The sequence below is a fragment of the Solanum dulcamara genome, chromosome 9, assembly GCF_947179165.1.
Source record: "Solanum dulcamara chromosome 9, daSolDulc1.2, whole genome shotgun sequence".
NCBI lineage: Eukaryota > Viridiplantae > Streptophyta > Magnoliopsida > Solanales > Solanaceae > Solanum > Solanum dulcamara.
This window is the reverse complement of record NC_077245.1, coordinates 7697277-7722040: the sequence shown is the minus strand read 5'-3', so window position 1 is coordinate 7722040 and position 24764 is coordinate 7697277. Positions and strand designations below refer to the sequence as shown.

Here is a 24764-nt window from a genome sequence, read left to right as displayed (position 1 = left end):
CATAGTTCTTGATACATATATGTGACCCATGAAGAAGAGGAAGCTAGCGCACGCGTAAAGAGACATGTTGAAAAACATAACTTAATTTTTCAGATGATATTATCACAAACTTTTAACATATTCATTCATTCTACACATACAAACAAGACACATCAATGTAAAATTAACTACTACTCTTCAAATTCAACGGCTAGAACTAACACTACCACCACAACAACATATCCAATATAGTCTAGTCTGATCAGGTGAAAAGTTGAAATTAAAGAATTGCCAAAAAAGAAAATATACATTCTTTTTTCAAACGGACTAAAAAGAAAAGTAATTTAGAAGGCATCATGATCAACTGCAGTTGGTAGAGAATCAATAATCAAACAAGATCATCAGACTAAGCCCAATCATTCTGCACACAGGCTATTCAATTGGCGAAATATTTACATGATTAAACAAAAGAATGGCGTTTATATTACACACTAAGGAACCAACAACCTAACCCGGAAGGCACAAGCACACGCACAATGTTCAGACGAAGCCTCGGGATTTCAGCTAAACCAGAACTGCTGCTTATAAGAGCTTCGATATTACATGGCAGGAAGTCCAGAATGCCGCTGATGCAGCTCTTAGAATAGCTGGGTTTTGGTATATCCTGTTTTAAAGCACGCATATTTAGGCACATGATATCAATAAAACTTGCATTCATTAGGATATGCTAGAATCCTTCAATCTTCCGAGGAGGCAAACGAGTGAATCAAGCATATGCCAAAGATAGAATTCAGATGAGTATATTAATCTGAACGTCAACTTCAGATTTGGCAACAACTGATGTATCATACTATGCAAACTAGACCAAGTTTAGAGCACAAAGTAGATTCTAAATGACCACTCGGTCCCTTGTTTCTTTCCAGTTCACATTCAATCAGTTTTGAAGACAATTGAAACTGCTTTTTCCCCCTTCTCCACATTCATGGATTATAAACTTTTAATAATATAGCAAAGAGCACAGTTTGACAAACTTGGGTACAACTTAAACTTAAAGTGTGGTGGGATTATACTGGGTCTGTTGTTGTCTACAGCATAAAGTGTAGCATTCTTATATCCTTTTTATGGTTTCTCCTCCTATTTGGTGCTTTGGATTGGGAAACCTAGTGATAAACCATTATGATGACATGGCAAGAACTTTAGTAGGAGAATGGAGAGCATCTGGCCAAGAAAAGCTAGAGAATACTTGGAGCTGAAAGACTACAGGCTCATTCATGAAGGCTGATAGATTTCCTTGCTCAAGTGTCTGGACATTGTTTTGCACTTCTTAAGTTATGATCACTAGTTCAGCTGTTACTATAGTCTGCAGGATATGCATATAAGGAAGAAAACTATGTTCAGCTGACTTTCTATTCTGTTTCCACCTTACAGTGAGCAAACATGCTTTGAAGTTATTATTGAAAGTGCTAGTGAAGACCAGGAAAGAATTTACACAGAATATTGTCATCCCTGACTACATGGAGATAGAAGAGAGCAGAACTGCTTTACCCATTTAAAAAAAAAAGAGATAGCAGAACTACTTTGCTGAATAATAGGTTGGCTTACCCAATAGCTGTAGCTCCCCAAGATGCTACATTGTAAATAACTTTGCTTCCATCCCATGCCTTCCGGAGCTTTCCTTTCTTCTTTTTCAACGAGAATGTCTTGCTGAGGGCTGTGAAGAAAATCTAATGTCACTTTTCTCAATCCAACTTTTGAAAATGAACTGAAGCAGTGTGAATGAACACAAGTGTTTTCTTTTTAATAAGTATCTGTAGAAAGAAATGTTGGAAGAAAGCAAGAGATTCAACTGACCATCTTGAAGTTGGTTTGGTGTCAAATCCTGCACAAATTTGTGCAAAGAATTAAACCTCCTAGAGAGGAAGAGACACTAAAGTAACTTTGAAAAGTAATTGAGATTATCTTTCATCCTGTATAATGATATGAATGCCATGAAACTATTCATCATGAATCATCACATCAACCTCAAGCACAATTGGCCCCGAAAAACTATTTTCAATCTTATCAACCAAAATTGATCAATTAGTCAACTAATATCTTTTTTTGGATAATTTATCAACTATTACTCTTACATCAAGGTCCTTTATGACCAAAACACAAAAATGTTAAATGACCTTCAGCAAGTCAAGTGGACAGATTTTGCAGGAAGAGATACTCCCTCTGCTTCAATTTATGTAACATCATTAGAAGGTAGAGAATCAAAGATGTTGAATTGAGTTTTATAACATATTACTATTGGTGGAAACAACATTAAGATGGTTATTGAAAAGTAAACTTAAAGAAAAAACATCATATCAAATTTTTATTTGAACAGTAAAATGAAAAAAAATCTTGAAGTTTGTTCAAGCAATATTAAACACTATTTTTAACCAATAGTGTTTTCTTTCACAGCAAGAAAGAATATATGTTGTCGAAATATAAGGATGTAAAATAAGTCATAATATTGAGGCAGAGGGGACAACATCAGATCTTTGCAGGCTTAGTGGCTTACTATAGAAGGAATTTCTTCAGACTGCAGAAAGCAAATGACCTGACTATTAGGAGAACCAAGAGACTGATTTACATTATTTACAGCAGAATGGTTTATAACTAGGACTTCTCCTCTAAGATTGTTCCCACTCCACAAAGTCTAACTTTTTAATTTCAATTAGTTTCTATTTTCGAGGAAAGTAAATTAAATGAGTGAAGTAACAACAATACATCATTCTCCTTAATATCATGTCTAGAGGGCTACAAAGTACAAACAAACCGCTAAGATAAGGATAAGAATGCAAGAAAATAACAAAGATGATTAAAACTAGGTGAGCATTTTCTTTATGAAGTCGAAAGGTAAGGAATTTAATGAATTGAATGAACACATTTACAAGGAAACAAAACCAAAGCACTGGATGTTGCATTGAGCTATGTTTCTACAGATAACTTGAGGAAATAAAGGAAAGAACCAACAGTTTAGGGAACAAAAAGATCAGGTCTGTTTTGCTAAGGAAACATACATACCTTAGTCTGCTTAAGAGACAACAGGTATGCAGCCATAAAGCAAGCTATACCATCCACTATATCTTCTTGCCTAACTAAAACGTAGTCCTCTCCATCTAACTCAGGATTTCCACCTTCCCAAAGGTCATTCTCACTGACCATGTCCCACGAACTTCCTTCTTCTACAACACAATAAAAAACACATCTATTACTACCATGATCCCACTTGAGAAGGAAACTGATGAGACTTCGGAGGTCAAATAATTACCAACTCTCCGGAAAACATACCAGCTAAGTTTTGCGGAACAGATGCTTGAGCATTTTCTAGCTTTTGAAGAAAATCTGAGCATTCAACTCTAGATTTCAGGAGATCTCGCAGCTGCACAACAAAAGAGACGCACATAACACACTTTCAAACTTTTTGCTGTGGTTGATGTCACATAAATTAAACTTAATAAGTGGATTCCCTAAATCCATCTTTCCAAAGAATAGAGTGGGACAGTGGCGTTGGTCTGCATGAATCACTAATAGCCAATCAATACTTCATAGCCAGTCGAATGAGAAGCCAGCATATCTTCAAAGCAAATATTGTATGTAATAACTTATAAAAAGATAATAAGGATGACCAACTCAAATAAACTAACATAGCACATGCCAATTCTTCTACTATACAATTGATGTTGTCCATCAACACAAAGTCGAAACCAAAAACCCTTTTAGAGGTTAAGGCAGCAGTAAAGCATCAAAACTGTCTCAAATTAGAACCACAAAATAAATACAATTATGCTAATTATATCAGTGGCATTCAAAAGCACCTTCAGTTCTCTGACTACAATGAGTGTACGGAAGTACATACAGCTTGATTTCTACAACTCTCCTGATTTAACATAATATTTGCCAATCGGACTGCTCTGGCTAACATAAGCATGTATAACTCTCAAACTAAACTGAATTTCCAGTTGAAACTACTAAAACTTATGTATTTGCTGTTTCCATAGCTTTGCTTCCTGTATATAGTAAGCAAACCACATGCCTTACATCCAGGGGCGGACCCACGTGCAGTTCAGGGGTTTCATCCGAACCCCATTCGTTAAAAAATTACACTGTATATATAAGATAAAAATTTTAATTTATGTGTATATATTTAACATTGAACCTCTTGAGCATAAGCAAAAGGACTAGCTCAAAAGCAAATGGGGTTCAATATTTCACTTAGCTTGTCTTAGCTCGCGGCTCGAATCCAAATAAGCTTTTTTTTTTTTTTGATTAGCATGTTTACTTTTTTTTTAACCCCTTCATAAAATTCCTAGGTCCGCCGGTTCTTACATCTCTTCTCTATTTTCATCCTTTCTTCAAATCGAAGTAGATGAATTTTCAAATTTCTCAGCTACAGTTAATCGCTGTATACATTGCTTTTCTAGCTCAGCTCATGTTTACGTTAAAAGATGCAAACTAAATCAATTCAAAACACTATTTAGCATATACAAAATATTCCACTGCAAATAAAGCTGAACAAGAAATTAATCACAACTATGGACAGAATTAACAATTAAACCCAAAAATAAACCTGACCTCATCGGTCTCGGTATCAGCAGGAGTAGTAGATGAGCCTTGACCGGAGTCGTCCAGAGCATCCCGGTCAACTTCACTGCTAGAATTGGATTCATCAGTGTCATCCTCAACGGAAGCAGTTGTACTAAGCAATTCGAGAGCTCGTTGGCATTCCTGTAAAACAGCCTCTAGCGTTTTTCTCTTCACCTTAATCCGATCCTGGTCCGATTTAGCTCTCACCAACTGGATCGGATTTGTACCTTTCACCTCCACCACCTCCATGTCCCTAACAATTCAAAACACACACACAAAAAAAAAAAAACTGTTTCGCCTGTATGTATATGTAGAGAGAGACGGAAAAAAGTACAGATAAAGATAGTTTAATTTATCGGAATTGCAGAAAATGATGGAAAACCTCCATGGATTTTGAGGTTTTTGAAGAGAAGATAGAGTCGGAATCCAATTTGGAGGAAAAAAGAAAAGGGGGAATTGTAGAAAAAGATTTTGTGAACAATAATTAGATGGGAGGGATTGTGGTGGCGTGAGCCGCCTGCGTTTTGTAACAAAAATTGTTTTGCGTTTTAAGGGCCCATAATTATGAGGTGACCCTAAGTTGATGGAGTAGGGCGTATTTTCAATTGTATTCTATTATTTTCAATTGTATTCTATTTTGGATGATACCCAGGTGGTGGAGATACGTGTCAAAATTGGCTTTTTTAATTTGCCTTTTTGGGGGTTTTTGTATTTTTATAGGTTGTTACCTATCGTTTTATAATATATTATATTATGTTATATTGTATTATGCTATAAATATATTTAATTATGTTATATTGTACTAACATAATGTATTATATTATATTATATGTTATTTTAATAAATATATATTTAGGTAGATTATATCAATTTTCATCGTGATCTAATGTCACACATCAATAATTGAAACGATAAATTTATAAGAAAAGTAAAATATAAGGTGGAACTATTATAAAAATGTAGGGTAAATAATAAAATAAGATTATTGGATAATAAACAAACATAAAATGAAAAGGACAAAAAAAAAAGTAACAAAGCGAGCACACCAAATCAATCGTTATACAAAATGAGATTTTTCGTCATTACATAACAACAATACTGTGCAATAAAATTTAAGTAATAATTAAAATAAATATTGTATTTAAACTAACTACAAAAATACATTATGTAACAACCATCCAAACAAAGTGTTAAGAGTTCCATAACCTATCATGTGAACTTTTCTATCATTGTGATTAATATTCATCTCCGATTGATCTCTAGATTCATAGAAAATTTCGCCTTTATATTAATAAGAAATGACTTTAGAACTTAAGTCAATATTAGAATTGTTCAAATTTGTATAAGGAAATATCAAATAAGTTCATTATTATTGATGTGGAAACTCAATATCTTTGCATATTCAAAATTAAATATTTATCGTGTGAATAATATAAAATTCTTAACATCGAGTAAAATCATAAATTGAAATCATTCTAACTCTATTATCTCTATTATCATCTTGAATCCAAAATTTAGCTCATAATAAAATGAAACTTACCTAAATCATACAAGGAGGCACGTCAATGATTGTTGTGATGTTAACAAGTAATAACAAGGTGTATTTTACCAAAAGCAGGAAGTTTATAAACGTAAGTATATATAATATTCAATGACCTAATTAGTTTCTTTAAATCAATACGCCAACTAGTGGGTTTTCTTTTATAGAGGATCAATGATATTCTTGTTTTTTTTAATACTATAGGGTTAGCATCAGTAATATTTTTTAACAAGGAAAGTTATATGTTATCATCCCAGCATGATTAACAAATTTAAAATTGCAATTAAAGTTAGGAATATCTCACCTCCATTAATATCTTCGTTAAATTTATAGTGTGGAAAGAGAGAAGGGTATGTAGGTGTGTATGAGTTTCTCCTTTTAAAGACTCAAATGATATTATTATCATCTTTTAAGTTGTTATCACTTTAAATAATAAATAAGTTAATGTGATTGATTAAAGAAGGAGTGCTAGTTTAACTATCGATACGAATATGTCAATAACTATAAAAGATTTTTTAATCGTAAAATATAAAAATAGATTATCTGTCGTACTGATTACTTTATTAAACGTGTCGATTTACGTTTTATACAAGAATTTGATTTTTTATCCATGTTTGACAGTTAGCTAAGTGGCTAGTTGTGATTGAGGAAGCTCCACCTAATAGTGTCTCTACTCGACTAGTTCTGGTTCTAATACTAGATACTAGATAAATTGTCCTTTCACTTTAATTACACACATCGTAATAATAAATTGCTTATCTTTTGTGACCTTCTCTTGAATTCTCAAAAAAAAAATTGGCTCTATTCTTGCACGGGCAAAGAAATCACCGCTGTCTCGATTGTACTATCGAAAGCTCTAGAAAATTTAGAATAAGAGTGCACTCATCTTGGAATTTACTACTTGGATGCTTTCAGCAGTTAGCCTCACACTTGGCTACCTAGCTTTTGTCGTGGACACGACAACTGATACACTAAATATATATATATATATATATATATATCCTTGCTATCCTCTTGTACTAAGAAAAGGGTCTCTCAATGCTCTAATGTTTGGTGTCTTTATCCCCAAGCAAGAAATAACATTTTATTTGCTTAACTCAATTAGGATTTGATGGAAAATATTTTAGGGAGAAAATTACAGGGTGGGATTGAGTCTACCAACTAATCTATTGAAAATTCTTTATTAAAATGCTTGAAACACTTTTATTGATAATAGTACATGACCTACTTTAACTAAAAAATAAACAGTCTATTCTAATGAATTTGACTACAAATTATATTCAGATATAAATAAAATTAAACTCGCAAATCATAAAACCTAAACAATTTTGATTTTCTGGCTAAATTTATGTTGTTCTTTCAACATGATGTCTCTGGGCCTTCCAAAGAATAATTTGATAATAAATTTAACCATGTAATTTACTAAAATTCACTCTAAAGAATATTATTTGTCAATTAATACTAGTACTCTTTTACAAAACCAAGCTTAAAAGTTAGGATTATCAAAGGCAAAAAAAGGTCTAAAGTTTGGGACTACAAATCAAATTTCAGAATTTTACATGCGAATTTTTATATTTAAAGTTGATTTTGAAATGGTTAAATTTACAAAAAATTATTAATTTTTAACTATGTTTAAATAGGGTACCAAAACCAACTATCTATGCACTTTCCCCCTTCTCACTCATTCAATTATACAATTTTTTCTTTAAATGAGTTCATATTTACTTTTTATCTTTTAAACGTTGATTTTTTGATTCTTATCTTTAGAAATTAAATTTATATCTAATGATTAATAAGTTCTTTAAAATGATGAGAGACATAATTTATAAAATATTATGATACAAAATTATAAATTTATACCTTATCCGTAATAAATAAATAAATAAATAAATTATCTTTTGGGTTAAAAATTAAAGAGCAACACAAAATATTAACAAAAGTGCAAATGACCCGGTCTCACGTGACCAAATAAGCCCAAAAGCTACGATGCCCATAACCCAACAATTTCAGCCCAAATAAACCGTCCTTTCCCAGCTTTTTCCCGTCAACGGTCGACGGTCACACCCCATTCCCGCCAAAGCTCTGCCGGCGAATTTCCCGGCAGCGCGATTTCTCTCTCGTATCTCAACGTCGAACTGTATACATATACACAATGCTTGAGCATATTCTCTAACAATACACAGAAATGACTAGAAGAAAGGGAAGCTCAGGTCCTTCAGAAAGTCTCGAATCATTCTATCGGAGTTCAAGGTTTAAATCCCTTCTGTTCTCAAAGTTTTCTTCTTGTACATAATATCAATTAATGAGCAGATTCACTATCTCAAAATTTATGCGAATGAAGATTTTCTGTTTGTTATGTTATATGGAGACACTTTCTCTGAATCCAAATATCAGGTATAGGAGAAGAGTTCATTCAGATTCATGTTCACATGGGAAGTTGACTTGTAGAAAAATGTGCTGGATCTCTATGAATTCCATATGCATATTTAATTAACAATAGTTTAAGTTTCAACATGTATAAACATTGCCTGGGCCATGAGGAAAAGAAGATAGAATATTTTTTCTATTTTATTGCTTTTGTCTCTCTATTTAATGTTGACTTCTTATTACTACCGTATATATTTACTGAGTGTTAGTGAAGAAAGCTCTCTATGAAGAAAAAAAATGGCCAAAAGAAACCAAAATCTCGTGTTTTGCTGCAAACTGTTTTCAGTTCTGCTTCTTCTTATTGCAGAAATAATACATTTTCCAGAGTGTGTTGAGGCTGCTGGTTCACCTGTTAAGTTTCTTCCAGGATTTCAAGGGCCACTTCCTTTTGAACTTGAAACTGGGTAAGTGTAAAAGGTACTTTTTTATGTTTAGTCTTGTTTTTGTTTCTCAAAGTATACATGATTGAACACTTTTAGAAAATAAACATTTTATACTAAATTGACTTGTATTGGATGCAATAGGGAATTATCTTTGTCTGTAGCTAAAACAGTTGAGAGAATTTGAAATTAAGTTAAACCAAGTTTGTGGAAGTTGGTAGTTGGATTTGTAGATTTGATGATTTGTGAGGGGAAATCAGTATTTCTCTCTTTCGTCGAGATCATGAAAGGATTCGAAGAAGAAGCCACAGAGTTACATTACAAACCAATATTTCAATATTTTGCTTAAAGTGAAAACACTCGTAGCCAAACAAGTATGTGCAAATAATGAAGTTCAGCATTCAATACTACAAATAGTATTAATGCATGAGGTGGTGTTTTCAGATACATAGGAGTGGGTGATTCAGATGATGTGCAGCTATTCTACTACTTCGTTAAATCTGAGTCTAATCCAAAATCAGATCCTCTTATTCTATGGCTAACTGGAGGCCCTGGCTGCTCTGCTTTATCTGGCCTTCTCTTTGAGATAGGTCCAATAACGTTTGAGCCTGTGGAGTACGGTGACTTTAAGCCAGCGGAATATAATGGTAGCTTCCCCTCACTGGTCTTGAATCCTCATACCTGGACAAAGGTGAACAGATCTGTCAGTGACTAATCTTGGGATATTCACAAGCTTGCAGACTAACTAAAATGTTGTTTAAACAGGTAGCAAGCTTTATATTCTTAGATCTTCCAGTTGGTACTGGATTTTCCTATGCAAGAACTTCAGAGGCTCGTCCATCAGATGATCTTCAAGCTAGTGATCATGCATATCAATTTCTACACAAGGTAATTAAACCTCCCTGCACCTCTTAGTTCTAATTTTAAACTTTTGTGTGACACAGATTCTGAAATCTAAATTTCTATTTTCAATTGGCTTTGCCATTTAATTTAATTCATCCATTTCTTTTCAGTGGTTCAATGATCACCCAGAATTCTTAAGAAATCCATTTTATGTTGCTGGGGACTCCTATGCTGGAATAGGCATACCAATCATTTCTCAACTCATAGCAAACGGTGGGATTTTATAATGAAGTTCACTGTTGTTTTCCTCCAAGAACCATCATTTGTTTATTATCCCCTTGGTTAATCATTCACCATTCTGATGATGTGTTGTGGTAATGCAGGAAATGAGAAGGGACTTGAGCCATTTATTGATCTTAAGGTTTGTCTTTCTTTTTGTAAACATTTTTTACATAATGAGTTCTTTTACTTTGTATTAAGGTACAAGTTATTACATAGTTAGAGACTTCATGAACATCATGAAAGAATAGCTATAGGTGTCTTATTATTTTGCATCCTTCAAATGGTTTCAGGGATATTTACTGGGAAATCCGGCGACATTTCATGGTGAATTCAATTACAGGATCTCATATGCTCATGGAGTGGGACTTATATCTGATGAACTTTTTGAGGTTTGCATTGTTTAATAGAAACCTTTTTTTATTTCACTTATATACACTAACAATGTAATACAAATTTTATACTGTACATGCAATTCAACCTGTTGGAAAAGTTAAATGTCTTATTTTTTATGTTGCTAATCAACTTATTATGTGTACATGTAATTATCTTTTTAAGTAACTTTATAGTGTAAAAAATATTTACACTGTTAAGGCATAGAAGTTAAATTTTTTTTTTAGCATTTTCTTCATACTACACTGATTAAATGGAGTACTACTCTTGAACAGTCCTTGAGAAGAAACTGTAAAGGAGAGTATTTTGACATACATCCTAGCAACACAGAATGTTGGAATGATAGGCAGACTTATGATCAGGTTTGTGTCTATTAATTCATTTCTCTTGTGCTGCGTTCATCTTAGTGCTTGGTTTATTTGACAGCTTAATATAAGTTCTACGATTATTATAGATGCTTGGTGGAATTACCAATGCGCACATTTTGGAGCCCAAGTGTGAGTTTGCTTCGCCAAGGCCACAAAAATGGATAGGCCAAAGAAGGTCTCTTGATGAAATGTTATATCTTGGACGATTAAGATGTCGAGTAAGAATAGCTGATTCTTATCCCTGCCAATCATCCACTCTCTAGGGAAATACTTGCCTGTTCCGGGTGTTTTCAACAACTCAAATTTTAGTATTTTGACCTTATCACTTATGAGCTAGTACAAATGAAAGTGATAATAATACATATTTTAGTTAACATAAAAGTTTATATACACAAGGCATATCTTGCATTAACCAACTTGGTGTAAAACCGGTTGAGGGTAAGTCTTTTTTCCTCTATCCAGTGTCATAGCTTGAATAAGGAAAAACATGGACCTCTACTCTGATCTTTGCACTTCATTGTTATTCATATTTTACCTTCTTTCCTTTTTTGTCATGTTAGTTTGACTGGGAAAAGATCTCTTACCATTGGGCTGATGATGAAATAGTTAGAGAGGCCCTCCATGTTCGAAGAGTATGTTTCCTTTTTCTTTTTGTTTTGTCATAAAAGTAGAATTCTAATGTTTTGGGAGCAACACAAACAAAAGTTGGAACGCATTAGATATTTACCTAACCAGTAGGTCCTTTAGTGGATCCCACATTAGCTCCAAGACGTTGGTCTCTAACTAGAGATCTTATCCCATGCAGGGTAGTATTGGAAAATGGAAGCGATGTGCTGGCGATGCTTTGCCTTTTCAAAAGATAGTAGGAAACAGCGTACCATATCATGCAAATCTCAGTGTCAAAGGCTATAGGTCCTTAATATACAGGTTGAGTAATTATATCTTGTGTCTATTAAGTTGTAAATTTGTTGCATAAACAATAGGTTCTCTATGTGAATTTACTAAATTTGCAGTATTTCATAAAACAGTGGAGATCATGACACGCTGATCCCTTACACATCAACGGAAGCTTGGATAAGATCTCTTAACTACTCTATTGTTGATGATTGGCGACCATGGATTGTTGATGGTCAAGTTGCCGGGTAAGTTCAAAACTAAATGAATGTTCTTTGATTTATGTTTGAAACATGCCTGAACCTGAATTTTTCTTGTCTTCCCTTTTTTTTTGTTGTAATAAAAAGTGCAGGTATACGAGGACATATTCAAATGAAATGACATTTGCCACAGTGAAGGAAAGCAACTATTTAACTTCTATCAACTAGTTTCATTTTCTCCTGTTTCTTTAGCAAGTTAACATTTTATTTATTTTTGTTGTTGAACTCTTATTCAGGGAGGAGGACATACAGCTCCAGAGTACAAGCCTGTTGAATGTCTAGCCATGCTGAGGAGATGGTTATCTTATCAACCTCTCTGATGAATGTGGAATACATTTCAACCTCTTTGTGAACTATCAAAATATTGAAATTGATTCTATAATTAAGTGGTTATGTATTTAGAAACAAATTGTTTGAACCAATAATAAGTTAGTTCCATTTTTTGTTCTGAGTTTATTGAGCAAGGCATCAAATTAACTTCTCTTCCTTGGCCAAGTTCCATTCAAGTTCTTTCAGAGATATGATATATGTATAATTTCTCATAAAAAAAAATTACTCCATATATATCATTTAATCAATCTCGTATATTTAAAGTTGCTTTCGAAATGGATGTTACCCAGCTGGTGGAGAAACAGGTCAAATATTAATGTATCATATTGTCTGTTATATTATGAATATATTATTTTGCTGAATATAATGTTTGGATAGATTGTATTAATTTTTATTGTTATTTAATGTCAAACATCAGCAATTTGAATGACAAATCTATAAAAAAAAGAGTAAAATATGAGGTAAAGCCACTATAAAAATGTAGGATAAAGGGTAAACTAAGATTATTGGATAACAAACAAACACAAAATAGGAAGAAAAAAAAGTTACAAAGCGGGAACATCAAATCAATCATTATACAAAATTGGATTTTCCATACGATAAAATTAAATAATAATTAAAGTAAATATTATATTTAAATTAACTACAAATACAATAGGTAGCAACCATCCAAACAAAGTGTTAAGAGTTCCATAACCTATCATGTGAACTTTTCTATCATTGTGATTAATATTTATCACAGATTCTCTAGATTCATAAAAAAGTTCGCATTTATATTAATATGAAATAACTTTAGAATTTAAGTCAATATTAGAATCGTTCAGATTGTATAAGAAAATATCAAATAAGTTCATTATTATTAATGTGGAAACTCAATATCTCTACTATTTAAAACTAAACATCTATTATATGAATAATATAAAATTCTTAACATCGAGTAAAGTTATAAATTGAGATCGATCTAACTCTATTATCATCTAAGTCGAAATTTAGCTCATAATAAAATGAAAATTACCTAAAATCAAACAAAGAGGCACGTCAATAATTGTGGTGGTGTTAACAAGTAATAACGTGTATTTTACCAAAAGCATGAAGTTTATAAACGTAAGTATATATAATATAGAATGACCTAATTAGTTTCTTAAATCAATACAACAACTAATGGGTTTTCTTTTATAGAGGATCAAGGACATTCTTGGTTTTTTTTAATACTATAAGTTTAGTATCAGTAAGATTTTTTAACAAGGAAAAGGATATGTTATCAACCCAACATGATTAACAAATGTAAAATTGCAATTAAAGTAGGAATCTCTCACCTCTATTAATAACTTGGTTAAATTTATATGTTGGAAAGAGATAAGTAGATAGGTGTATATGAGTTCCTCCTTTTAAAGACAAATGATATTATTATCATCTTCAAGTTATTATCACTCTAAATAATAAATCAGTTAATGTGGTTGATTGGAGAAAAAGTGTTAGTTTAACTGTCGATACGAATATGCCAATAATTATGAAGGATTTTTTATCGTAAAATAAAAAAGTAGATTGTCTATCATACCGACTGCTTTATTAAACGTGTCGATTTACGTTTTATACAAGAATTTGATTTGTATCCTTGTTTGGCAGTTAGCTAAGTGGCAAGTTGTGATTGAGGAAGCGCCACCCAATAGTGTTTCTATTTGACTAGTTCCGATCCCAATACTAGATACTAGATAAATAGTCCGATCACCAGTGGCATAAGTTCCTTTCACTTTAATTACACACATCATTGTAATAAATAGCTTGTCTCGTATGACACTCTTTTGAATTCTAAAAAAAAATTGTCCATCCATCCTTGCAAGGGCAAAGAACTCATCGTATTTTCAATTGTGCTATCGGAAGCTCTAGAAAATTTAGAAAAAGAGAGCACTCATCTTTGGATTTACTGCTTGGATGCTTTCAACAATTAGCCGCTCACTTGGCTATCTAACTTTTGTTGTGGACATGACAACTGATACAATAAAAAATATATCCTTCCTGATCCTTTCGTACTAAGAAAAGGGTCTCTCGATACTCTAACGTCCGGTGTGTCTTTATCCCAAAAGTAAGAAATAACACTTTATTTGCTTAACTCAATCAGGATTTGATGAAAAATATTTTACTCAAAATGTGATCGATGAATCATAAATGTTCTTTATAATGTGGATTGTGGAAGGAAAATTACAAGGTGGGATTGAACCCTCGTCAATAAGATGAAAGTTCGGTAGCCAATCAACTAATCTACTGAAAATTCTCTACTAAAATAGGTTGAAATACTTCAATTTAAATAGTACATGACCTACTTTATTAAAAATAAAAGTCTATTCTAATGAATTTGACTACAAAATATGTTTAGATATAATTAAAATAAACTAGCAAATCATAAGAACCTAAATAATTTTGATTTTCCCACTACATGTTGTTCTTTCAACATGATATCTCTCGACCTTATGAAGCATAATTTGATAATAAATTTAACCACGTAATTTACTAAAATTCACTCTAAGGTATATTATTTGTCAATTGATACTAGTACTCTTATACAAAATCAAGCTTAAAAGTTAGGATTATCAAAAGCAAAAAGAGTTTTGAAGTTTGGAATTATAAATCAAACTTCAGAATTTTACATGCAAATTTTTATATTTAAAGTTAATTTTGAAATGGCTAAACTTATAAAAAATTGTTAATTTAATATGTTTTAAATGAGGTACCAAAATTAGCTATCTATGGACTTTCCCCCTTCTCACTCATTTAATTACACAATTTTTTTTAAAAAATGAGTTCATATTTACTTTTTATTTTTTAAATTTGTTGATTTTTAATTTTTATGCGGAGAAATTAAATTAATAATAATAGACAATAAGTTCTTTAAAATGATGAGAGACGAAATTTATGAAATATTATGATATAAAATACAAACATATGTCCCATGAGCAAAAAAATAATTCATCTTTTGGGTTAAAAATTAAAGAGCAAACACAGAAATAGTAACAAAAGTGCAAATGACCCGGTCTCACGTGACCCACTAAGCCCAAAAGCTACGATGCCCATAACCCAACAATTTCAGCCCAAATAAACCGTCCTTTCCCAGCTTTATCCCGTCGCCGATCGCCGGTACCGGACACACCCCATTCCCGCCAAAGCCTTGCCGGCGAATTTTCCGTCAGATCGATTCTCTCTCTTATCTCAACACCGAACTGTATACATACACACAATGCTTGAGCATATTCGCCAACAATACACGGAAATGGCTAGAAGAAAGGGAAGCTCCGGTCCTTCAGAAAGTCTCGAATCACTCTGTAGGTGTTCAAGGTTTAAATCCCTTCTGTTCTCAGAATTTGCTTCTTGTACGTAATATCAATTAATGAGCAGATGCACTATCTCCTATCCCTAAAGGAAAAATAATACTCATAATTAGTGATTTATGCGAATGAAGATTTTCTGTTTGTTATGTTATATGGAGACACTTCCTCAGAATCCAAACATCAGGTATAGGAGAAGAGTTCATTCAGATTCATATTCACATGGGAAGTTGATTTGTAGAAAAGATGTGCTGGATCTCTATGAACTGCATATGCATATTTAATTAACAATTTTTTAAGTTACAACGTGACTGGGCCATGAAAATAGAATATTTTTCTATTTTATTGCTTTTGTCTCTCATATTATTGCTACTCTATATATTTCCTGAGAGTTGGTGAAGAAAGCTCTCTATGAAGAAAAAAAAGGGCCAAAAGAAAGCAAAATCTTGTGCTTTGCTGCAATCTGTTTTCATTTATGCATCTTCTTCTTGCAGAAATAATACATTTTCCAAAGTGTGTTGAGGCTGCTGGTTCACCTGTTAAGTTTCTTCCAGGATTCCCAGGGCCACTTCCTTTTGAACTTGAAACTGGGTAAGTGTAAAAGATACTTTTTTTATGTTTAAATCTTGTTTTTGTTTCTCAAAGTATACATGATTGAACACTTTCAGAAAATAAACATTTTATACTTAATTGACTTGTATTGGATGCAATAGGGAATTATCTTTGTCTGTAGCTAAAACAGTTGAGAGAATTTGAAATTAAGTTAAACCAAGTTTGTGGAAGTTGGTAGTTGGATTTGTGAAATTTGATGATTTGTGAGGGGAAATCAGTATTTCGCTCTTTCGTCGAGATCATGAAAGGATTCGAAGAAGAAGCCACAGAGTTACATTACAAACCAATATTTCAATATTTTGCTTAAAGTGAAAACACTCGTAGCCAAACAAGTATGTGCAAATAATGAAGTTCAGCATTCAATACTACAAATAGTATTAATGCATGAGGTGGTGTTTTCAGGTACATAGGAGTGGGTGATTCAGATGATGTGCAGCTATTCTACTACTTCGTTAAATCTGAGTCTAATCCAAAATCAGACCCTCTTATTCTATGGCTAACTAGAGGCCCTGACTGCTCTGCTTTATCTGGCCTTCTCTTTGAGATAGGCCCAATAACGTTTGAGCCTGTGGAGTACGGTGACTTTAAGCCAGCGGAATATAATGGTAGCTTACCCTCACTGGTCTTGAATCCTCATACATGGACAAAGGTGAACAGATCTGTCAGTGACTAATCTTGGAATATTCATAAGCTTGCAGACTAGCTAAAATGTTGTTTCAACAGGTAACAAGCTTTATATTCTTAGATCTTCCAGTTGGTACTGGATTTTCCTATGCAAGAACTTCAGAGGCTCGTCAATCAGATGATCTGCAAGCTAGTCATCATGCATATCAATTTCTACACAAGGTAATTAAACCTCCCTGCACCTCTTAGTTCTAATTTCAAACTTTTGTGTGACACAGATTCTGAAAACTAAATTTCTATTTTCAATTTGCTTTGCCATTTAATTTAATTCATCCATTTCTTTTCAGTGGTTCAATGATCACCCAGAATTCTTAAGAAATCCATTTTGTGTGGCTGAGGACTCCTATGCTGGAATAGGCATACCAATCATTTCTCAACTCATAGCAACCGGTGGGATTTTATAATGAAGTTCACTGTTGTTTTCCTCCAAGAACCATCATTTGTTTATTATCCCCTTGGTTAATCATTCACCATTCTGATGATGTGTTGTGGTAATGCAGGAAATGAGAAGGGACTTGAGCCATTTATTGATCTTAAGGTTTGTCTTTCTTTTTGTAAACATTTTTTACATAATGAGTTCTTTTACTTTGTATTAAGGTACAAGTTATTACATAGTTAGAGACTTCATGAACATCATGAAAGAATAGCTATAGGTGTCTTATTATTTTGCATCCTTCAAATGGTTTCAGGGATATTTACTGGGAAATCCGGCGACATTTCATGGTGAATTCAATTACAGGATCTCATATGCTCATGGAGTGGGACTTATTTCTGATGAACTTTTTGATTGTTTGCATTGTTTAATACAAACCTTTTTTTATTTCACTTATATACACTAACAATGTAATACAATTTTTATACTGTAATGCAATTCAACATGTTTGAAAAATTAAATGTCTTATTTTTTATGTTGCTAATCAACTTATTATGTGTACATGTAATTATCTTTTTAAGTAACTTGACAGTGTAAAAAATATTTACACTGTCAAGGCATAGAAGTTGAATGTTTTTCTTATCATTTTCTTCATACTACACTGATTACATGGAGTACTACTCTTGAACAGTCCTCGAGGAGAAACTGTAAAGGAGAGTATTTTGATATACATCCTAGCTACACAGAATGTTGGAATGATAGGCAGACTTATGATCAGGTTTGTGTCTATTAACTCATTTCTCTTGTGCTGCGTCCATCTTAGTGCTTGGTTTATTTGACTAAGCTTAATATAAGTTCTACGATTATTATAGATGCTTGGTGGAATTACCGATGCGCACATTTTGGAGCCTAAGTGTGAGTTTGCTTCACCAAGGCCACAAAAATGGATAGACCAAAAAAGGTCTCTTGATGAAATGTTATATCTTGGACGACTAAGATGTCGAGTAAGAATAACCGATTCTTATCCCTTGCCAATCATCCACTCTTTAGGGAAATACTTACCTGTTCCCGGTGTTTTTAACAACTCAAATTTTAGTATTTTGACGATATCACTTATGAGTTAGTACAAATTAAAGTGATGATAATACATATTTTAGTTAACATAAAAGTTTATATACACAAGGCATATCTTGCATTAACCAACTTGGTGTAAAACTGGTTGAGGGTAAGTCTTTTTTCCTCTATCCAATGTCATAGCTTGAATAAGGAAAAACATGGACCTCTATTCTGATCTTTGCACTTCATTGTTATTCATATTTTACCTTCTTTCCTTTTTTGTCATGTTAGTTTGACTGGGAAAAGATCTCTTACCGTTGGGCTGATGATGACAAAGTTAGAGAGGCCCTCCATGTTCGAAGAGTATGTTTCCTTTTTCTTTTTGTTTTATCATAAAAGTAGAATTCTAAAGTTTCTGGAGCAACACAAACAAAAGTTGGAACACATTAGATATTTACCTAAACTAGTAGTTCCTTTGGCGGATCCCACATTAGTTCCAAGACATTGATCTCTAATTAGAAATCTTATCCCATGCAGGGTAGTATTGGAAAATGGAAGCGATGTGCTGGCGATGCTTTGCCTTTTCAAAAGATAGTAGGAAACAGCGTTTCATATCATGCAAATCTCAGTTTCAAAGGCTATAGGTCCTTAATATAAAGTTTGGGTTATTATATCTCGTGTCTATTTAAGTTGTAAATTTGTTGCATAAACAATAGATTCTCTATGTTAATTTACTAAATTTGCAGTATTTCATAAAACAGTGGAGATCATGACACGATGATCCCTTACACATCAACGGAAGCTTGGATAAGATCTCTTAACTACTCTATTGTTGATGATTGGCGACCATGGATTGTTGATGGTCAAGTTGCCGGGTAAGTTCAAAACTAAATGAATGTTCTTTGATTTATGTTTGAAACGTGCTTCAACCTGAATTTTTCTTGTCTTCCCTTTTTTGTTTCGTTGTACTAAAACGTGCAGGCATACGAGGACATATTCAAATAAAATGACATTTGCCACAGTGAAGGAAAGCAACTATTTGACTTCTATCAACTAGTTTCATTTTCTCCTGTTTCTTTAGCAAGTTAACATTTATTTTTGTTGTTGAACTCTTGTTCAGGGAGGAGGACATACAGCTCCAGAGTACAAGCCTGTTGAATGTCTAGCTATGCTGAGGAGATGGTTATCTTCTCAGCCTCTGTGATCAATTGAAGAACACATTTGAAGCTCATTGTGAATAGGGTCACCAGTTTGGCTTTTCATCAGAAGTAGCTGATAAATATCAAATATCGAAACGGATAAGTAATTACATGTTGGGATAAAAGTGTTTAAAACTGCTAATAAGCCAACATGACAGTTTGTTGGTTGGTTTGATAACTTTTTTCCTTTAGTTAAAATGCAGAATATTGGTGGTCTAAGGATCTGTCGTCACCTCTGTAATAATTTGATCTTCTTCAGCCAAGTCTATCGGAAACAACCACTCTACCTTGAGAGATAAGGTTTGTGTACACACTATCCTCCCCAAACCCCATTTGTGGGACTACAATGAGTATGTTGTTGTTGCTCAAACAGCAATTGGCACAAATAAGAGCAGAACATGTACGTAGTAGCTCTAATGTATACTGTAATTATCAATCATCTCCAATTTCAACCTTACATGGTGAATATTGGAGTTTTGTATATATAAGTGACAACATGCGTTTGTCTACAAAGTAATTGGGGTGGGGTTGGGGTTGGGGGGTGGGGGGATTTCTCATGTTACAAATTTTAATTTCTACCGATATAGTGGGATAAATGTACAGGAGAGGAAAAAACGTTTTTATCTACATAAACGATCAAGATAGAAAATAGGCCATAATTTCCTTTTTGGTGTGCTTATCTTACCTTTTCACCTGCCAAATAAATGTTGCTATTTTTTTTTATATAAATAAAATTGCATTAAAAAACAGCAAACATTGCATTGATATTATTGAATTTATGGAATTATTACAAAACCTTATACATGCTAGTATGAAACCAAATCACCTACTGATCAGTGTATATAACTAATTAATTTAATTATTCCATGGATGTTCAAAATGATCAACTTCTTCTATTGTTTGGCAAAATTAGGGAAAATGTATTTGATAGGACAAGCTACTTTTTGCCCACAATTTTATGTTTTGCACATGCTTAGTTATTTATTCCTAATAAGAAAGCAAAATTTTCTAATTGTGCATGTGCTAAGTGGCAGAAGATATTTGTTTTCTTATACCACTAATATTACCAAACAATTTCAGTTTCTGATCTGCATGCTTTTACTTTTTCACCATGTCATTTGCTGCTAAAATGTGTACTACTCCCATGTTTTTTTTAGAAGAAGAAGGGGCCAAGGTCCCTCCATTTCTAAGACATATATATATATCATCACTCCCTTTGTCTTGGCTCATGAGGAGCTACCCTTTATTGCACTTGTCATTATTTCTGGAACGTGGAGGCTCGCTTCCGGTGTGCTATGTGACAAGAAGGTGCCACCACAACTTAAGGGCAAGTTCTACAAAGTGGTGGTTAGACCGACTATGTTATGTGGGGCGGAGTGTTGGTCAGTTAAGGTCTCTCACGTTCAAAAGATGAAAGTTGCCGAGATGAGAATGTTGAGATGGATGTGTGGGCATACCAGGAGCGACGAGATTAGAAATGATGCTATTCGAGACAAGGTAGAAGTGACCTCGGTGGAAGACAAGATGCGGGAAATGCGACTGAGATGGTTTGGGCATGTGAAGAGGAGAGACACAGATGCCCCAGTGCGGAGGTGTGAGAGGTTGGCCATGGATGGTTTTAGAAGAGGTAGGGGTAGGCCGAAGAAATATTGGGGAGAGATGATTAGACAGGACATGGCGCAATTACAGCTTACCGAGGACATGACCTCAGATAGGAGGGTGTGGAGGACTCGAATTAGGGTAGAAGGCTAGTACATAGTCTCGTTATTCTTCCGTATTAGTAGGCGCATTAGCGCACTGCTATTTTTTGTGCTCTGATTTCTATTATTATTTATTACTTTTTGTACTTCGATTACTCTATTTTATCTGTGTCGCTTTCGTTATTTGTTTTCTCATATCGCTTTGAACTCCTTAGCCTTATCTGACCTCTTTTTATGCTTTTATTGAGCCGAGGGTCTTTCGGAAATAGCCGTCCTACCTTGGTAGGAGTAAGTCTGCGTACACTTACCCTCTCCAGACCCCATGTTGTGGGATTTCACTGGATTGTTGTTGTTGATGATGATGATTTTCACTTACAAAAGAAGGTCATGCCAAGTATATTCATCTTTTATTAAAAAGGGGGGGGGGGGAGATTGTCTGATATATCCCCTCAATTTTGTTATTTAGAGCTGAGATACCTCTTGTTACAAAAATGCTTCACATATATCCCTATTGTTACAAAAGTGGCTCGCATATACTCGTATCGTTACAAAAACAGCTCACATATACCCTTTTCACCTAGCGGAAGTGAAAAAAATAATATTTTTAATTTTTAATTTTTTTCAAAACCCATCTAGAGGTATATATAAATTATTTTTGGACTTCTTTGATTATCATTATTTGAGTTTCTTATTCTTATTTCATTTTTTTCTTTCATTCTTTAGTGTAAAAATATGAGAAATAAAAAGAAAGAAGTGTGAATGAAAACAAAAAGTATTAAAAAACTAATATTTTTGTGGCTATATTGTAATTTAAAATTATTTTTTTGCAGTTATATTTTAATTTAATTTTTGTATTTGTAAAAAAAATTGGAACATCTATAATAAATTTTACAAGAAAATTGGTGAAAAAATAAATTTGACCATCAAAATAATAACTTCAAATTAACATTTGAATCAAAGAAGTAAAAAAAAATATAAGAAAGATCAAATATACCCCTACATGGATTATTCTTTTTAATAAAAAAAAATAAATTTAAAATTAAAAAAATCACTTCTATTAGAAAAAAAGGGTATATGTGAGCCACTTGTATAACGGTAGGGATATATATAAGCCACTTCTATAACGAGGGTATATCAGCTCTAAATGACAAAGTTGAGGAGTTCATCAGACACTTATCCTTTAAAAAAAAACATATCTACTCTTTCTCTCGATATAAATTATAATACACACATTATTCAAATAGTATATCTTCTTGCCATTATTTATTGGTAAGGAATTCGTGTACCCCTCCATCTCAAAATACTTGGTATATTTCTTGAGTATAGTTTGTTAACTTATTGCATATGAGTTCAGTAGATAGGTATTTTTTTCAATTAAATTTCTATTATGTTCTTTCCATATAAGTCGCATGATAGAAAAAATAGTAATGGCCTGATACGATAATTGCGGACCATCATCTATAATATCATCAAGTCATTTAAGTATAGAATTAACGATCATAGTATCAAGCTCATTCTATAATGTCTATTGAGACATGAGACATAATATGTAAAGAACTTCCACAATTTATTAGACGTGTCAATCAGATTAATATCAATGAAAAACCCCATCACCACACCACCAATCTAGTTGGAAATTTATCAATCCCTTAGTTGGAAACAAGTAAGAGAGTCTCAAATGTAATCAAATAAAAAATGTCGCACAAATTACACTACATAAATTGGTTCAATTGAGTTGGAAAATTCTTTTAATTTGTTCTCATTTAGTTATGTTATTTTTTTCTGAAAGAGATACCAAAAAAAAAAAGGTTTTAACTTTCTATCTACATATTACATTATGATTCTCCATAACATTTGTGTAGTCTTTCATAATTAGTGAAGGATCAATCAGGCATTGATTTAGGAAGTGTGTGTCTCCATCAATATTGAAGTCAAAAGAAGCAAAGGGAAAAGGTCTTCCAAAAAAAAATGACTTTTGTAGTATTATTACTTTACTTTGCTACTATTAATAAGAGTCTAGGAAGCAGGCGCTAGTTGACATGCCTGCTTCCTAGGTCGGGGTAATTTAGTTATTTTGTACATTTTTTAATTTTAATTTGTTTGTTTTATTTTTTTTATGTGTTATATATTCAAAAATTACATAAAAAGTATTATAAATTACAATAATTAACAATTTAAAAAATATATAAAAAACTCGATTAACTTTTGAAGTTATATTGGGTCACATAAATTTATTTGTCTTATTTTTCTTTTTATTATGTTATATATTTAAAATTTACATAAAAATATTATAAATCACAATAATTAAGAACTTAAAATATTTAAAAGATATATAAAAAACTCGATTAACTTTTAAAATTTTATCGGTGCCATATAAATTGAAACAAAGGAAGTAATATATATTATTTGAAATGACTAAAAAGTACTATAAATAGCAATAATTAACAACTTAAAAATTTAAACGACTTAAAGGTAAGTCGCATCCTGCGGTGCGATTTGTAAGTTGTATTCTGCTATCCGACTTACTTAACGGTTGACTCACATCCGTCAATTGACAAAGGAAAAATCACACGGCAGGATGCGTTTTTATCCTTTTGATTTTATCCTGAAATCAATCATCGTTTTGAAATTTATGCAAAAAAAAATTGTCCTTTAGACTCCGGACTCCTTGTTTTCTCTCTTAAATGTTTCATTCAATTAATACTTTAATTGAAATAACATACTGGTAAGTATAGGGGAAAATATTGAGTATAATTAAAGAAGATATTTGATACATGCCCTCATGTCTCACACTAAAGTATGTCAGTATAATTGGAATGATTAAAATATAGAAGAAAAGGTACACGAAGCATATATCTATAATATGTTGTAAGAGGTATCATTATTTATTTTTTGGAATGATTAAAATATAAAATAAAAATATTTTTAAAAAATACCCTACTTGATTTTTAAATTGTGAATTCAAATGAAATAGTGGATGGTGTGGCCAACATTATCAAATATGATGAAATGCGTTACTTAGAAGTAGTAGGTTGGACACCTTTCATTTTCTTTATTTAATTTTTTTTACATTTTTATTAATTGAAGACATAAATATTAGTGCAAGCTTTGTAAAAGTATCCAAAAAAATATTGATGTTTCCCACCAAAAAGAAAGTGATTGGTCTATAACTAGATCAAACAAAATAATTCAACCAAATCAAGAAGGAAATAATAAGAAATTCAAATAGTTTTTTTGGTCTGAAAAATAGTTGAAACTAATTAACTATTTTTGGAGAACAATTAATGTATTCATTTAAAGCTCATCAAGGAAATTAATGATGAAATTAAAGTGAATACAACCAAAATTTGTACTCTCAACTAATTTTTGATGAATGGACACTTGAATGACTTTTCACCATTTGCATGAATTTAAGTTATATGAATTAATCAATTATTAAGGCCATAATTTGACTGCAATAAAATAAATGATTCATAACGAGACCATATGCCTTCTAAATGTCAATATTAA

At 32.5% G+C, this 24764-nt stretch overlaps 3 protein-coding genes across 3 annotated transcripts; 2 read left to right on the top strand and 1 right to left on the bottom strand.

Moving 5' to 3' along the window:
* Window positions 1-241: 241 nt before the first annotated feature.
* LOC129902730 (uncharacterized) lies at window positions 242-5163 on the bottom strand. The gene is made up of 6 exons (XM_055978104.1): window positions 4585-5163; window positions 3301-3391; window positions 3034-3194; window positions 1831-1858; window positions 1582-1690; window positions 242-643 (listed from the first exon to the last, which is right to left on the bottom strand). The coding sequence occupies exons 1-6, from the start codon at window positions 4843-4845 to the stop codon at window positions 562-564; spliced, it is 732 nt and encodes a 243-aa protein (XP_055834079.1). The 5' UTR covers window positions 4846-5163; the 3' UTR covers window positions 242-561.
* Window positions 5164-8800: 3637 nt separating this feature from the next.
* Window positions 8801-17858, top strand: LOC129902500 (serine carboxypeptidase-like 12). The gene is made up of 20 exons (XM_055977761.1): window positions 8801-8967; window positions 9388-9634; window positions 9709-9831; window positions 9957-10059; window positions 10170-10207; window positions 10359-10457; window positions 10734-10820; window positions 10913-11044; window positions 11387-11458; window positions 11632-11753; window positions 11855-11968; window positions 12073-12119; window positions 12218-12278; window positions 15420-15640; window positions 16125-16221; window positions 16645-16891; window positions 16966-17088; window positions 17214-17316; window positions 17427-17464; window positions 17616-17858. The coding sequence occupies exons 1-20, from the start codon at window positions 8801-8803 to the stop codon at window positions 17763-17765; spliced, it is 2391 nt and encodes a 796-aa protein (XP_055833736.1). The 3' UTR covers window positions 17766-17858.
* A 22-nt stretch (window positions 17859-17880) lies between these two features.
* Window positions 17881-20068, top strand: LOC129902403 (putative serine carboxypeptidase-like 52). The gene is made up of 7 exons (XM_055977629.1): window positions 17881-18077; window positions 18172-18303; window positions 18647-18718; window positions 18893-18999; window positions 19117-19230; window positions 19337-19383; window positions 19477-20068. The coding sequence occupies exons 2-7, from the start codon at window positions 18172-18174 to the stop codon at window positions 19557-19559; spliced, it is 555 nt and encodes a 184-aa protein (XP_055833604.1). The 5' UTR covers window positions 17881-18077; the 3' UTR covers window positions 19560-20068.
* Window positions 20069-24764: the final 4696 nt, after the last annotated feature.

Bases quoted from the DNA above. Each gene is read 5' to 3' on its own strand.
- LOC129902730 (XM_055978104.1), bottom strand. From the start codon at position 4,845: ATGGAGGTGGTGGAGGTGAAAGGTACAAATCCGATCCAGTTGGTGAGA. The intron at 3,392-4,584 runs GTCAGGTTTATT...TTTGTTGTGCAG, and splicing joins CTGATACCGAGACCGATGAG to CTGCGAGATCTCCTGAAATC. The intron at 1,691-1,830 runs GTCAGTTGAATC...TTTTCTTCACAG, and splicing joins ACCAAACCAACTTCAAGATG to CCCTCAGCAAGACATTCTCG.
- LOC129902500 (XM_055977761.1), top strand. From the start codon at position 8,801: ATGGCCAAAAGAAACCAAAATCTCGTGTTTTGCTGCAAACTGTTTTCA. The intron at 11,045-11,386 runs GTAAGAATAGCT...TTGTCATGTTAG, and splicing joins TTGGACGATTAAGATGTCGA to TTTGACTGGGAAAAGATCTC. The intron at 15,641-16,124 runs GTTTAAATCCCT...TTCTTCTTGCAG, and splicing joins TCACTCTGTAGGTGTTCAAG to AAATAATACATTTTCCAAAG.
- LOC129902403 (XM_055977629.1), top strand. From the start codon at position 18,172: ATGCTTGGTGGAATTACCGATGCGCACATTTTGGAGCCTAAGTGTGAG. The intron at 19,231-19,336 runs GTAAGTTCAAAA...TAAAACGTGCAG, and splicing joins GTTGATGGTCAAGTTGCCGG to GCATACGAGGACATATTCAA. The intron at 19,384-19,476 runs AAAGCAACTATT...CTCTTGTTCAGG, and splicing joins GACATTTGCCACAGTGAAGG to GAGGAGGACATACAGCTCCA.